At 34.9% G+C, this 16,899-nt stretch overlaps 1 protein-coding gene across 1 annotated transcript in view; it reads left to right on the top strand.

The window, feature by feature from the left end:
* The window catches only part of Ripk2 (receptor interacting serine/threonine kinase 2), a 46,786-nt gene that overhangs the window by 6,834 nt on the left and 23,053 nt on the right, over positions 1 to 16,899 (top strand). Inside the window, exon 3 of the mRNA XM_027950826.2 lies at positions 3,889 to 4,044. Coding sequence (XP_027806627.1) covers positions 3,889 to 4,044 — 156 coding nt within the window. The remainder of the gene's footprint in view (positions 1 to 3,888; positions 4,045 to 16,899) is intronic.

Genomic DNA, 16,899 nt, shown 5'->3' with positions numbered 1-16,899 from the left:
TCCGAAGAAAGAATTCTCAAGAACAGTTTTGAACTTTCAGTAGCAGCAGATTTTTTCATAGCACTTGGAAAAAGTGTACCAAGCAGTGTGTGCCTGATGATTCATTGTCAATCTTCCCGAATTATTTGATTTTTCTGAGTATGTTCATTCTTCTCAGAAACTTTATGACAGACAGGTATGTTCAGAAAATACTTATTTTAAGGAAGCTCATATAGATATCGCAGTTATAAATATCAGGAAATATAAAACAAATTCCAAATGTGTCTTTACATAGGTTTAGAAACAAAAATGATCTTTGTCTCCTTCACAAAAAGAAAACTCTCAAAGGTTAATTTTTCAAGAGGGAATATAAATTATGATATAAAGTATGAGATATTAATGCTTAATATGCAAAAAATATAACATGGTCATAATTTTCAATTGATGCAAAGATTATTATGATGAAGTGTGGTTTTATACTAGTAGAAAATTAAAATGTAATTTTTTTATTGGTTGTTCAAAACATTACAAAGCTCTTGACATATCATATTTCATACATTAGATTCAAGTTGGTTATGAACTCCCAATTTTACCCCAAATACAGATTGCAGAATCACATCGGTTACACATCCACATTTTTACATAATGCCCTATTAGTAACTGTTGTATTCTGCTACCTTTCCTATCCTCTACTATCCCCCCCTCCCCTCCCCTCCCATCTTCTCTCTCTACCCCATCTACTATAATTCATTTCTCTCCTTGTTTATTTTCCCATTCCCCTCACAACCTCTTATATGTAATTTTGTATAACAATGAGGGTCTCCCTCCATTACCATGCAATTTCCCTTTTCTCTCCCTTTCCCTCCCACCTCATGTCTCTGTTTAATGTTAATCTTCTCTTCCTGCTCTTCCTCCCTGCTCTATTCTTAGTTGCTCTCATTATATCAAAGAAGACGTTTGGTATTTGTTTTTTAGGGATTGGCTAGCTTCACTAAGCATAATCTGCTCTAGTGCCATCCATTTCCCTGCAAATTCCATGATTTTGTCATTTTTTAGTGCTGCGTAATACTCCATTGTGTATAAATGCCACATTTTTTTTATCCATTCATCTATTGAAGGGCATCTGGGTTGGTTCCACAGTATAGCAATTGTGAATTGTGCTGCTATGAACATCGATGTGGCAGTATCCCTGTAGTACGCTCTTTTAAGGTCTTTAGGGAATAGTCCAAGAAGAGGAATAGCTGGGTCAAATGGTGGTTCCATTCCCAGCTTTCCCAAGAATCTCCATACTGCTTTCCAAATTGGCCGCACCAGTTTGCAGTCCCACCAGCAATGTACAAGAGTACCCTTTTCCCCACATCCTCTCCAGCACTTGTTGTTGTTTGACTTCATAATGGCTGCCAATCTTACTGGAGTGAGATGGTATCTTAGGGTGGTTTTGATTTGCATTTCTCTGACTGCTAGAGATGGTGAGCATTTTTTCATGTACTTGTTGATTGATTGTATGTCCTCCTCTGAGAAGTGTCTGTTCAGGTCCTTGGCCCATTTGTTGATTGGGTTATTTGTTATCTTATTGTCTAATTTTTTGAGTTCTTTGTATACTCTGGATATTAGGGCTCTGTCTGAAGTGTGAGGAGTAAAAATTTGTTCCCATGATGTAGGCTCCCTATTTACCTCTCTTATTGTTTCTCTTGCTGAGAAAAAACTTTTCAGTTTAAGTAAGTCCCATTTGTTGATTCTTGTTATTAACTCTTGTGCTATGGGTGTCCTATTAAGGAATTTGGAGCCTGACCCCACAATATGTAGATCGGAGCCAGCTTTTTCTTCTATCAGACGCAGAGTCTCTGATTTGATATCTAGCTCCTTGATCCACTTTGAGTTATCTTTTGTGCATGGCGAGAGGAGGGGATTCAGTTTCATTTTGTTGCATATGGATTTCCAGTTTTCCCAACACCATTTGTTGAAGATGCTATCCTTCCTCCATTGCATGCTTTTAGCTCCTTTATCAAATATAAGATAGTTGTAGCTTTGTGGATAAGTCTCTGTGTCCTCTATTCTGTACCATTGGCCCACCTGCCTGTTTTGGTACCAGTACCATGCTGTTTTTGTTACTATTGCTCTGTAATATAGTTTGAAATCTGGTATCACTATACCGCCTGATTCACACTTCCTGCTTAGAATTGCTTTTGCTATTCTGGGTCTTTTATTTTTCCATATGAATTTCATGATTGCTTTCTCTATTTCTACAAGAAATGCCGTTGGGATTTTGATTGGCATTGCATTAAACCTATAGAGAACTTTTGGTAATATCGCCATTTTGATGATGTTAGTTCTGCCTATCCATGAACAGGGTATATTTTTCCATCTTCTAAGATCTTTTTCTACTTCTCTTTTTAGGGTTCTGTAGTTTTCATTGTATAAATCTTTCACCTCTTTTGTTAGGTTGATTCCCAAGTATTTTATTTTTTTTGAGGATATTGTGAATGGAGTGTTTTTCCTCATTTCCGTTTCAGAAGTTTTGTTGCTGATATACAGAAATGCCTTTGATTTATGCATGTTGATTTTATATCCTGCCACTTTGCTGAATTCATTTATTAGTTCTAGTAGTTTTTTTGTAGACCCTTTTGGGTCTTCTAGGTATAGAATCCTGTTGTCCGCAAATAGTGATAATTTAAGTTCTTCTTTTCCTACTTTTATACCTTTAATTTCTTTCGTCTATCTAATTGCTCTGGCCAGTGTTTCGAGAACTATATTGAATAGAAGTGTGATTTGCCCAGACTGAGTCAGGAGGATACTCACAACTTAAACAGACCAATATCAATGGATGAAATAGAAGAAGCAATCAAAAGACTACCAACCAAGAAAAACCCAGGACCGGATGGGTATACAGTGGAGTTTTACAAAACCTTTAAAGAAGAATTAATACCAATACTTTTCAAGTTATTTCAGGAAATAGAAAAAGAGGGAGCTCTGCCAAATTCATTCTATGAGGCCAACATCACCCTGATTCCGAAACCAGACAAAGACACCTCAAAGAAAGAAAACTACATACCAATATCTCTGATGAACCCAGATGCACAAATCCTCAATAAAATTCTGGCTAATCGGATACAAAGGCACATCAAAAAAATTGTGCACCATGATCAAGTAGGATTCATCCCTGGGATGCAAGGATGGTTCAATATACGGAAATCAATAAATGTTATTCACCACATCAATAGACTTAAAGATAAGAACCATATGATCATCTCGATAGATGCAGAAAAAGCATTCGACAAAGTACAGCATCCCTTTATGTTCAAAACATTAGAAAAACTAGGGATAACAGGAACTTACCTCGACATTGTAAAAGCTATCTATGCTAAGCCTCAGGCTAGCATCATTCTGAATGGAGAAAAATTGAAGGCATTCCCGCTAAAATCTGGAACAAGACAGGGATGCCCTCTCTCACCACTTCTATTCAATATAGTTCTCAAAAATGTAAATTTTGAATGAATTGGTATATATCAGAAACAAATCAAGTGTAATTTTCTGTGTGTGTGCTTGCCAGTGCACAAGTTACTAAATCAGAATGGGATAGTGGATATAGGTGCAGGAATATGAATCTGGCTATAAGTGGTAGAAAATAATTGAGAGCCATGTTACTTGAAAAACAAAAAAAAACAATACCATGTGACTGCATATAAATTAAGGTAATATAAATGCTATAAGATTATTATTTTCTCTAAAAAGTAAGGAAAGTAAGAACATTAAACAATATCAAATTGATGCTATCATATGAAAATGAGCATATGTCTTGACCTTAGTTCACAGTATTTTTTTCTCGTGGATTTAATTTCCTAAGTGTGAAATGGAGAGAAGTTTGGATGCTAATTTTCTTTTTTTTTTCCTTTTCATATATATATAAAGAAAATTGAATATCCTGATGTTCCTTGGCCATTAAGATTCCGCATCCTGCATGAAATCGCACTTGGTGTAAATTACCTGCATAATATGAATCCTCCTCTACTTCATCATGACTTGAAGACTCAAAATATCTTGTTGGACAGTGAATTTCATGTTAAGGTAATTATTTTTTTTAAGTTTATCTGTTTTAAAAATCTTTTTAGTTATTTCTTCCACCTAGTCAATTTAATACCTTTTCCATATCCCTAGTTCCTATGTTGAGTTCCCCTTCTTCCTACTGTAGTGACTTATTTATCCCTCAGCTTCAGAAATAAGTAGAATTATGGCACAAAATGCTTTCATCATGTTTCTTAAGTGAAACTGTGATGAATATCTTCTTATTTTTTACTTTGTATCTTGAAATTGTAGATTCATGGTAAGTTGCAAAGAGATCTCATGTACCTTTCACCCAGTTTCCATGTTACATAACACATAACAATATACAGCTTCAAGACCCAAGAATTTGATAGGAATTGATACAATGTGTATATGTCTTTATGTGACATTATCATGTGTATAATTGCATAACCATCACAGAATCAGGGTGTGTAGCACTTATTCCATCACCACAAAGGTATTTGTCAAGCTACCGTTTTATAATTATACCCACTTCATCCCACTCACCATCACATATTCCTGATAATCCCTAATCTATCTTCCATCTATATTTCCATAATTTTGAAAATACTGTAAAAATGAAATTATAAAGTATCTATACTTTGAGATTGGTTTTGTTCACTGAACATAATAGCCTTGTATTATTCAAACTGTTCTTTGTATCAGCAGTTGATTGCTGTTAATTAATGGTATACTGTGGTGTGGATATACTGCAGGTATTTAGACATTCAATGAGGGACTATCGAGTTTTTACCATGTTTTTGGCAGTTAAAAGGCTGCCATGGATAGTCCTCTACAGGTTTACGACTAAATAGGTCTTCATTCCTCAAGGGTAAATGCTTAAGAGTGCAACTTCTCAGTCATATGGTAAGGGTGTGTGTATTTTAAGAAACTATCAAACTATTTTCCAGAGTGGCTGTACCATTTTACCTTCCACCAACAATGTGTGAGAGACCCAGCTTTTCCACATCCTCACCAGCACTTGGTATTATCACTGTTTTTTATTTAGCTATTCATATGTCTATATTAATTTATATTTTCCTAATAGCTAATTATGTTGAACACTTTTTCTTTTGCTTATTTACCACCTCTTTAACCTCTTTAGTGTAATGTCTTTTCATATCATACGCCCATTTCCTAATTGGAGTTTTTGGCTTTTATTGTTCAGTGTTGAGAATTCTGTATAGATTTAGATTTAGATACAAGTCCTTGCAGTTTTCAAAAATTTCCTCCTAATCCATGGTTTGTCTTTTCATCCTTTCAATAGAGCCTTTCACAGTAGAACTTTTAATCCAGTTTATCACTTTTATCCTGTATGTATCATGCTTTTGCATCAAATCTAAAGCATTCTTCACCAAGCTCTAGGTACTGGTATTCTCCTTCTAGATATCATCTAAAGATTTTGTAGTTTTATGTTTACGTCAAAATCTATGATCTATTTTTATTTTATTTTCGTATGAAGTGTAAGGCTTAGGTACTAACAGCACTCATGTAGTGATTTTAGTTACCCTACATCTAACTAATGACAGCAAATCAAAAGTAGTTGCCAATACTGAATGCAACAAAATTTATTTTTCCATATTATTTTTCTATACTTTTTCAATAACATAACCAGAAGATTAGCATAAGCATCAAAAATGTTCAAACAAATTAATAATAGAGAAGTTGATGCAATAGAAAAATTAACACAAGGCCAGGAGTGGTGGTGCATATCTGTAATCTCAATGACTATATTGACTAAGGCAGAAAGATCACAAGTTCAAGGCCAGCATGGGTAACTTAGACCTTGTCTCAAAGTGCAAAAAAAAAAGGATGTAGCTTAGCCATAAAGCAATCCCCAGTACCAGGAAAAAAGAAAAGAAATGTGACATAAAATGATGAGAAAAATTAAGTGAACAAAGCATTCTTTATTTAAGACACTTCCTTTCTCTGGAATAAAGTAGTAGGGGAAGTGAGAAAGAAAAGAAAGCTTCTACACAGCATTCAGTTCTCTGAATCCATTTGTAGCAGACCTTGTTTCCCAAGACAACTATGCTATGAAGGAGACTTAACATCCTTACTTAGTGACTGATATTTTCTTATATTATCAGTCAAAAATCAAAATCCCTTCCCTGTTACCTTCACCCATCTGTCCTACTTTACCTCTTTGTTCAAACTGAATAAACCCAATCTACTTACATATATCAGCCCTTCCAATATTTGAATATAGCTATGATTCTTCCGCTCCTCACATGCCCATAGATTTTGTCCTTCTTCCTGCTAAATATCCTTAGTTCCTCCTGCAAATTTTTTTATTACATTGGTTTTAATCCCTAGTGCTACTTAGATGCATCTGTTTGTTTGAATCTCCCTTAAATTTTGGTCCTGAAGATGAACTTTTGTGAAATTTTCTAAACTTTTTTAAACCAAGATTTACTGACAATATCCTACTAGGTATGTAGATTTGTAAAATCATCATTTTTTTAAAGTTAGGCTGACATTTACTTTTCTTTTTTGTTTTTAATTATTAATTGACAATATTTTTAATATCTATGGGATGATGATTCAGTACATGTATATAGTGTGTAATGTTCAAGTCATGGTTATTTCCATCTTCTCAAACATATATCATTTCTATGTGTTGAGGACTTTCAGAATCCTCTAGTTATTTTAAAATATTTCCTAAATTATTGTAGTTTACGTTTACCCTGTTGTGCTATTAAAACACAGAACTGATTTTTTTCTGTCTGACTGTATTGTGGCACTCTATTTACCCTTGTCCCCTGCTCTTCTTAGTCTGTAGTAACCTCTCCTTTACTCTCTTCTACGCAAGTGTTTGATGCTAACACTTTAAATATGCTATATTTTCTCTTTATTCTGTCTCAGAAGAACACTAATAGCACTGTGGAAGTATTTGTAGGTTTTCTCAACTTTAAATTATAAACATCCTTGTACCTTTCAACCTCTTGCAACTTGGTTTCCTTTATTATAGTCCATAAACCTGATAAGACAGAAGTTTATGTCCTCCACTTTTTCTTTTTCATCCATCAATAGGGTACCATTGGTCCTTCTGTGCCATGAGTGTTTTAAATATTATTGGTTTTGTGAATTTTTTATAGTTTTTGTTTTAGCATAAATAGTACTCTGAACTTTCTGATATTTTTCTCATAAATTATTATTTTTCTTATAAATATTTTTCTTATAAATTTCTCTTTTATACAAAAGAACATATACTCTTTTATATGCATTCCTATGTATCTCTACCTTTTCTTTATGAATATCCTTTAAAAATCAAAGTTCATCAGGGTCTCATGAAGAAGTCATAGTTTTTTAATCAACCTACCAGTTTGTAGGGCCTTTAAATGAATTACAAAAAATCTTTAAGATAGATAATAAAATTAAATTGAAATTAATACCTTGCTACCATTTTTTGAAGCAAATTTTCTTACTGGAATTCTAAGTAGAAACATAGTACCTAACAGAAAAACATTTACAACCACTTAAGGGCAGTTGAGACTTCTCTGTGTCTGCTTAGTGTCTACAAATACATCCCAGAAAGAGAGAAACCAGTGTTAAGCTTCCTTGAAAAGAAAATAATTATATGTACCATTTCACAGCTTTCTCTGCTGTCATATCAATCTTGTGTGGAAACCAGAGTGCTTATTGTTCTTCACAATTTCTTGGAGACAGTAATTTTATAGGTATTCAGATATGAATAGTATTTTTATTTATTTTTTATTTTTACATACATGACAATAGTGGAATGTATTACATTCATAATTATCCATTCACAGCACGATTTTTTGTGACTCTGTATATAAAGTATGTTCACACCAAATTATGCCATTATACATGAACTCTTTTTTTTTGTATTACCATTCTTAATACACCTTTATACCACAGTTTATCATATCTCTGTTTGTATATAAGGTATGTTGACATTCACATCTTCATACATGTATTTTGTATAATGATGACCATCACCTTCCATCATCCTTGCTATTCCCCTTCCCCCTCCTTTTCCCTCCCACCCCTCTTCCCTATCTAGAAATAATCTTTCTCCCATGCTCTCCTTCCCTAAAATGAAAGTATTCTAGTAGGGTGATGGGATCATGGATGATTTTTGTGGATAGTATATTTTAATATCTTCAAATCTTTCTATCATCTTTTCCATTAAAGAGCCTTTAGCTTTGAAATACCTGTAAAGATCTTGTCTCAAATAAGAAAGTTCCTATTCTCAATCTTCATTGTTTCTCAAGTCCTTCAAAAATTATATAATTATTTCTTCCATTCATTCTCCCCTTCCCAATGTTCTTGTCTACTGAAGACCAAGATATAGTGAATTTTATCTTACTTATAACATATTATTTGTAACAGAGAAAAGGGAAAAGTATGGTTGATGTGAAAACCAGACTAAATCATCTAATAGAAAGAATTCTTATTAAGGAGGTTCTCAACCACATTTGAAAGCACAAAGATGAATGTCCAATGTAAAGTAAAAGGAGCACATACAGAAGCAAGACCAGGAATGTGTTTTCTCTAGCATTGCATTCAAGAGAAGTTAGCCCCCAGTTGTTTGGAAATTACGGTTCAGGTGTAAGGTGAGACCACATACTGCATTTTTTTTTTTTTTAGCAATTTTAATTATAGCACAAAAATAAACTATGCCATAGTAATGCTTTGTTATCCTAGCAGATATGCAACTAGAGAACGGTTTTTACTTTTTAGATGGTAGGTAGAGGGCAAGTACAGAAGTGGCAAGTAGAGAAGGTGATATTTAGAGTCCTCGCTCCTCAATTGTGATTTGATTCAAGGCCCTAAAACTTTGTTCTGATTTTGTTGGTATTATGTGAATGACAGCAATCTTTATTTAGAAACTTCCTGACTTCAAAATATTAATAATGGTAACCAACATATATAGATCACATATTATATGTCAGATATTATTCTGAATGCTTTACTTAGAATAACTCATTTAATTTTCTCAATATACCCCTATGAGGTAAATTATCCCCAGTTTAGGGTTGGGTATTCTAGGCATAGAGAAATCAAACAACTTCCTAAAGGTCACACAAATAATAAAGCAGTAGAATGGGAATAAAAATTTAATCTAGGCTCCAGAACCCACATTTTCTCTCTCCTTCCCTTCCTTCCTCCCTCTTTCCCACCACCCCCACACATATTAATTTTTATTAGTTCGTTTTAGTTATACATAATATTAGGGTTCATTTTGATATAATTGAAGAGCATGGAATATAATCTGCTCTGAATCAGTCCCCAATACTTTCCCTTTTCTTCTTTTCCTCTCTCTCCCTGACCCCTTACCTCTACTCTGCTGATCTTTCTTCTACTTAATAATTTTTTAAATTAATCCTTGTCGATATACATGAAGGTGAGATTCACTTTGGTATATTTATATAGGTACCTAGGAAAGTTAGGTCAGGTTGATTCCACCATTCTTCCTTTTTCCTTCCCTCCTCCCTTCCCATCAATCCTATTCTTCTTCTCCCCTGACTTCTATTTTTCATGGAATTTCATACTCCCACTTTTCTCCTCTTTCCCCCTTTCCCTCTTATTTTGATCTAGCTTCCACCTATCAGAGAAAACATTCAGCCTTTGACTTTCTGGGTCTGGCTTATTTCACTTAGCATAATGATCTCCAGTTCCATCCATTAACTGGAAAATACCATAATTTCATTCTTTTTTATGGCTGAGTTAGGACTCCATTGTTTATATATTCCATATTTCCTTTATCCATTCGTCTCTCCGTCAGCACCTGGGTTGTTTGCATAGCTTGGCTTTTGTGAATTGTGCTGCTATAAACATTGATGGGGTTGCATCCATTATATTATTTGGTGATTTTAGATATTTTGGTTATATACTGAAGAGTGGATAGCTGAATCATATGGTAGTCCACTCCTGGTTTTTTGTTTTGTGTTGAATCTACATACTGCTTTCCAGACGGTTGCAATAATTTGCAGTCCCACCAATAACGTATGGGTGGGCCTTTTTCCCACCAGCTTTTTTATTATTTGTATTCTTGATGATTGCCGTTCTGACTGGCGTGAGGTGCAATCTCAATGTGGTTTGATTTGCATCTCTCTGATTGCTAGAGATGGTTAACATTTTTTCATATATTTATTGGCCATTTATATTTCTTCCTTTGAGAAATATCTATTTAGATATTTTGTCTGTTTATTAATTATATTATTTGGGTTTTTTTTTTTTTTTGTGTGTGTGTGTGTAAGTCTTTTAAGTTCTTTGTATATTCTGATATTAATGCCCAAAAGAATAGGTGGCAAAGACTATCTCCCTTTGTATTGGCTCTTTCTTCACACTTAATCACTTCCTTTTCTGTGCAGAATCTTTTTAATTTGACACTGGCCCACTTATTGATTCTTGATTTTATTTCTTTTGTTTTAAGTCTTATTAAGGAAATCATTGCCTATGCCATTGTGTTGCAGTGTTGAGCCTTCATTTTCTTCAAGCAGTTGCAGAGTTTGGGGTCTAAATCCTAGGTCTTTGATCTACTTTGAGTTGACTTTTGTGCAGGGTGAGAAATAGGGGTCAGGTTTCCTTCTTGTACATGTGGATATTCAGTTTTCCCAGCACCATTTGTTAAGAAAGCTATCTTTTCTCCAGTATGTGGTTTTGGCACCTTCATCAAGTATCAGATGACTATAAATATGTGGATTTATCTGTGTGTCTTCTATTCCTTTGGTCTCTGTGTCTCCTTTGGTGCCAGTACCATGCTGGTTTTGTTACAGTAGCTCTGTAGTATAATTTGAGGTCTGGTATTGTGATCCCTCCAGAATTACCCTTCTTGCTCAGGATTACTTTGGCTATTTAGGGTTTCTTATTCTTTCAAATGAATTTTAGAACTGTTTTTTTCTAGTTCTATGACGAATGTCTTTGGTGTTTTATTTGATGGGAACTACACTGAATGTGGATGAGACTTTTGATAGTATGGCCATTTTGACAATATTAAATTCTGCCTATGCAAGAACAGGGGAGATCTTTCTATCTTGTTAGGTTTTCTCCAATTTCTTTCTTCATTTTTCTATAGTTTCCATTACACAGGTTTTCATCTCCTTTGTTAGATTAATTCCCAAGTTTGTTTGTTTGTTTGTTTTGAGGTTATTGTGAATGGGATAGTTTTACTAATTTCTTTTTCAACAGATTTATTATTGGAGTTTAGGAAAGCAATTGATTTATGTAAATTGATCTTGTATCCTGCTACATTACTAATTTTTTTTATCAGCTCTTGATATCCTCTGGTGGAGTTTTTTTGGTTTTATTTTATTTATTTGATCAGCAAACAGAGATAATTTTACTTCTTCTTTTCCTATTTAGACCCCCTTTAATTTCATTCTCTTGCCTAATAGCTCTGGCTAGAATTTTAAGAACTATGTTGAATAGGAGTGGTGTGAGTGGATGTCCTTGTCTTCTTCCTGTTTTTGGAGAAATTGGTTTCAGTTTTTCAGTATGATGTTGACCTTGGGTTTATCATATGTAGACTTTACAATGTTGAGGTAAGTTCCTTCTAGCCCCAGTTTCTCTAATGTTTTAAACATGAAGGGGTGCTGTATTTTGTGAAATGCTTTTTCATCATCTATTGAGATAATCATGTGATTCTTATCATTAACTGTTAATTATGTGGTGAATTACATTTATTGATTTGCCTGTGTTAAACCAAATTGCTTCTCTGGAATGAAACCCACTTGATCATGGTGCACTATCTCCTTAATATGGTTTTGAATGCAGTTCACCAGTATTTTATTAAGAATTTTTGCATCTATGTTCATCAAAGATATTGGCCTGAAGTTTTTGTTTCTTGATGTATCTGTTTGGGGTATCAGAGAGATACTGGCATCAAAGAATGAACCTGACAGTGTTCCCTCCTTTTCTATTTAAAGAAATAATTTGAAAAGGACTGATATTATGTCTTCTTTAAATGTCTGGTAGACATCCTCAGCTGAGAATTCATTTGGTCCTGGGACTTTCTTTGTTGGAAGACTTTTACTAAGTACTTCAATTTTTTTTTAACTTGATATTGATGTGTTTAAGTTTTCTATATCCTCATGGTTCAACCTGGGTAGGTCATATATCTCTAGGAATTTGTCAGTGTCTTAGATTTCATTACTTGTTGGCATATAAATTTACAAATAGTTTCTAGTGATCCTCTGGATTTAGTAGTAATGATATATCTTTTTTGTCTCTAATTTGTTAATTTGGGTCTTCTGTCTTTCTTTTGGTTAGTTTGACTAAGGTTTATCAATCTTGTTCATCCTTTCAAAGAAAAGAACTCTGCTTCATTAATTTTTTATTTGGTCCTTTTTTTTTTATTCTCAATTTCAATGATTTTTGGCTCTGATTTTAATTATTTCCTGTCTTCTGCTTTTGGTGTAAGTTTGTTCCAGGCCTTGAGATGTAACATTGGATTATTTATTTTGGTATCTTCCTATTTATTTAATGTAGGAACTCAGTTCTATAAACCTTCCTCTTAAAACTGCCTTTACCATTGCCCCAGAGATTTTGGTGTGTTGTATCACTGTTCTCATTTGTGTTCTAAGATTTTTTTTTTATTTCTCCCCTGATTTTTTCTGCTATCTATTCATCATTTAGAAAATTAGTATCATCTCCATGTGTTAAGAGTGGTTCCTGGTTTTTATCTTATTTCTCATTTCATTGCATTATGATCTGATTGATTATCTGGAGGTTTTTTATTATTATTTGCTAAGATTTGCTTTGCATCCTAGAATATGACCTATTTTAGAGAACGTTTCACGTGCTGTGAGAAGAAAGTGAATTCAGTTGTCAATGGATGAAATATTCTGTAGATGTCAATTAGGTTCATTTGATTAAGAGTACTTTTTTAGTTCTGAAGAATCTTAATTTGGTTTATGTATGGATGATCTATCTAGTATTAAGAGAGGTGTGTTGAAATCACCCAGTATTATTGTATTGTGGCCTGTTTCATTCTTTATATTGAGAAGAGTTTATTTTATGTACATAGATGCACCATTGTTTTAGGGAATAAAGACCTATAATCACTGTATCTTCTTGTTCCCTTAGCCCTATGACAGGACCATCTTTATTTCTTCTGATAATTTTGGCTTGATGTCCACTTTGACACATTTTCATGGTATATATTTTCCCATCCTTTTACCAGTCTGTGGATGTATTCATCTGTAACTTAAGTCTCTTGTAAACAACATATTTTTGGGTCTTCTTTTTAAACCAGTATGCCAATCTATGTCTTTTAATTGAAGAGTTTAGGCCATTTACATTCAGTGTTGCTATACAGAGGTGATTTTTTTTATCTCTTGCCAATTTGATTTATTTCTAATGCTTAATTTGGACTTAATTTTCCTTTAATTAACTATTTTTCTAATGCAGTTCACCCAGACGCTGATTTTCATTTTTATTTTTTATTGCTTTTGCATGAATATTTCATTGAATATGTTTTGTAATAAAGTCTTAGTGGTTATGAATTCTTTTAGTTTCTGCTTATCATGGAAAGTTTTTACTTCATATTAAATTCTGAAGGATGCTTTTGTTGGATATAGTAATTATGGTTGGCACCCATTTTCTTTCACAGCTTTGTATGTATTAGTCTAAGCCTTCCTGGCTTTGAGGATTTGATTTGAGAAATCAGTTGAAATCCAAATATGACCTCCTGTTTTTCTCTTGTGACTTTTAAAATTCTGTCCTTACTTGGTATAGATGAGTCTTAGAAAGGATCTCTTTTGGTCTTTCCTATCTGGAGTTCAGTATGTGTCTTATATTTGGATTTCCATTTCATTCCTAAGATTTGGATATATACTTTTTTATATACTTTGTCTTCTCGGCCTGAATATCTGTCTTCAAAGTGGTCTTATCTATTGGTGATGCTTTGCATTGAATTTTTTAATTTGATTTATTGAATCTTTCATTTATAGGACACTGTTCGTCTTTTTTCAAAGACTCTCTCTTTATTGAAATGATCTTTCACCTCCTGTATTTTTTCCCTAATTTTACTTCTCATATTTTCTTTTATCTCATTGAACATTTTACCTATGAACTTTTTTACTTCTTTCTTTAACATTTCCTCCACTGTGGTGTCAGTGGAATCAGTTGTTGAAATGTTATGGGCTATTTGAAGTGGTTTGTTCCCTTGGTTTTTCATACTTCTTCCGTATCTACCCATCTATTTATTAGGATGGTTATTGCTTCTACCTTTATACAAGGGACTTTTTGTGCTCTTCTTTCTCTTAAGAACCCAAGGCTGGGAGAATATCCAGGTATAGATACTTGAACTCAGAGTGTGAACTCTCCTATTCCCAGTATTAGAACCACTTTGAGAGAAGACACTGAACCCTATTTACTACAGTCACTTCAGAGCAAAGCCACATACTATTCAACCTTATGAAAAATGAAAATTTATTTATATTGTGCTCCACAGGTCCTCTAATCCAGGTATAAACTTATAGTTAAGTTCTGGAATGGGTTGAAAAAAATTATTTATTTATAAATAAAGTAAAATTGCTAGAACATTATATAGAGGCTGAATGAGGGAAGAGAGAAAAATTGAGGAAAAGAGAGAAAAAAGAAAGAAATGATAGACACACCAAGTTAAAAAATAAATAAAAGAAAAAGATAGAGGGGAGAATTGGAGGTAGTAGCAGGTAAAAGGACTGGGTAAGAACAGCAAGTATAAACCAGAGCTAGGAAAACAAAGAATGATTCCAATTAATGCTTTAAAACATTACGAGAAATATAGTCAAATGGGTTGAAAGCACGGTATTGACTGCTAGGGCAACAACTATCAAAATGAGAGATGTATGTATGACCAAAGTTGACATTAGAGCTATTTATAGTAAACCATGCCAAGGTAAAGGACATTCTTATTGAGTCTTGGTTTGGATTTCATCAGGATTTGGGATCTTTAAAAGATATCCATGATCTTTGGCTTTGGATCCCTCCAGGGGTGCTGCAACACAGGAGCCATGCTAGTTGCTATGGACCTCCCACTAGCTGGTGCTCCTTGTCAGCCCTGGGGCCTGAGGCTGGCTGTTCAGAGGGTGCCATGTTGTGTCTGCTGACTCTTTCTGTGCAGAAACTCAGGATGCAGGGCTCTGGGCTTTCTCTCTGATTGCTGTGGGTCACCTTGTACCTGCTCCCCTCCATAGGACCCTTCTCAAAATGGCATGGATCCTGTGGCTGTCTGGAATATAGGTCCTGTAGTTGTGGATTCTCTTTGGGTAATCTGTGGTGCAGAAACATCCACCCTGGCCAACACAACTCATAGGGTACTGTCCCTACTATTAGGTAAAGAGACTCAGTCAGTTTGCCTAGATTCCTGCTTCCACTGCCCCAAGTTGGGAGCCTCAGGCACCTCTTCCTCCTTTGCTGCCTGGCCCACAGGCAGCTTCCAGTTGTGATCAGCTTCCCAGCACTACTTTCCCACTAACAAGGCTCCAGTGGAGGCTGTCTGGTATGCTGGGGTAGGCTGGCCTTTCCCCAGATGCTGCTGCTCCACCATGTTCACAGTGGAGAGGGGGTTTCAGCCACCTTCAGCTAGTAGCAATTTCTCTACAAGTTCTTTCTAGATGGATTCTTAAGACAACCTACTGCAGAGGCCCTCCCTCTGGTTTAAGTTTTTGCTGTACAGAGGTGGGAAGATGCCATGTTTAATTTCTTCTTGGGTGACTAGTGTGTTGTGGGCTCCACAAAAAGGCTGTCATGTCCTGAACGTCTTTCTGGCTATGATTTTGTTTAAACTTTTGATCTCCCTCAGTGACCCTGCTGTCATGTTTTAATTTGGTCTGCTTTTCTTTCCAGCTGTTGTTAAGGGAGTGGCCTTCTGTGCTTTTTTTCTCCGTGTTTCTCTCTGGGTTGCCCCTTTTGCCTTCCCCATCTTGATCCAGGTTTGGGGTTGGGAAACTCTGTCCTTATTTTCTGCTCTAGTAGTTGAACTTCCAAGTCCCCAGGTCTCAGTCAGGGTTGGAGTTTCACATGTTGACACCATGTTTTCTTGCAATTTATTCTTTTTTTGTCTTATACTTGCCTTTTTATTATACTAAAGGTATGAAAGACTCATGTATTCTATCTTCCTACTAGTAATGAGAGGCTACTTTTTTTTTAATCTCAAATAAATCTAAATGCTTTTAAAACCAGTAAATATATGAGTTAAATAATCAAAATACAGCTGATGTACTGGTTGCAGCTCATTCCATCCTGTCAATTTCTTTTTTTTTCTTTAAAGAGAGAGAGAGGAGAGAGAATTTTTTAATATTTATTTATTTATTTATTTATTTAGTTTTTTTAGGCGGACACAACATCTTTGTTTGTATGTGGTGCTGAGGATCGAACCCGGGCCGCACGCATGCCAGGCGAGCGCGCTACCGCTTGAGCCACATCCCCAGCCCCCTGTCAATTTCTTAAGTAAACATTATAAAACTCTAAGTAAAGTTTTCCCGTAATTCTTTGTCCACTAAATATCATTTCTTTTTGCATTTTGCCTTTTTTTAAAAAAAAAACCAACAAGGAACCTTTTAAATATTATAAGGTATTATGTAACATCTCCACAATATTTGCAATTAAAGTAAAACGGTAAAGGATATATATAAAATGTGTAGGAGGAGAGTGGAAGATGGCTGCGAGGGGAGTGCATTGCCCCCGTGTGCCGCGTCACTGAGTGGGAGAATGACGAGTCAGGACAGCTAAAGGCTATCTTATTAGGAATTTCCAGCAATAGTGGGGTGCTCCGGAACCTGGAGGAAGGATTTCCATCGCATGAGGATCGGCTACGGGGACTCAAACGCGAGAGATTTGTCGCACGGAGGGTAACACTGCTTATTCAGCAAATTGCCCCGCGGCTAGAGTTTGCAGCGCGCG

Source organism: Marmota flaviventris, chromosome 15 (assembly GCF_047511675.1).
Source record: "Marmota flaviventris isolate mMarFla1 chromosome 15, mMarFla1.hap1, whole genome shotgun sequence".
NCBI lineage: Eukaryota > Metazoa > Chordata > Mammalia > Rodentia > Sciuridae > Marmota > Marmota flaviventris.
Note: the sequence above shows the minus strand (reverse complement) of the source record. Positions and strands in the feature narration are given on the sequence as shown.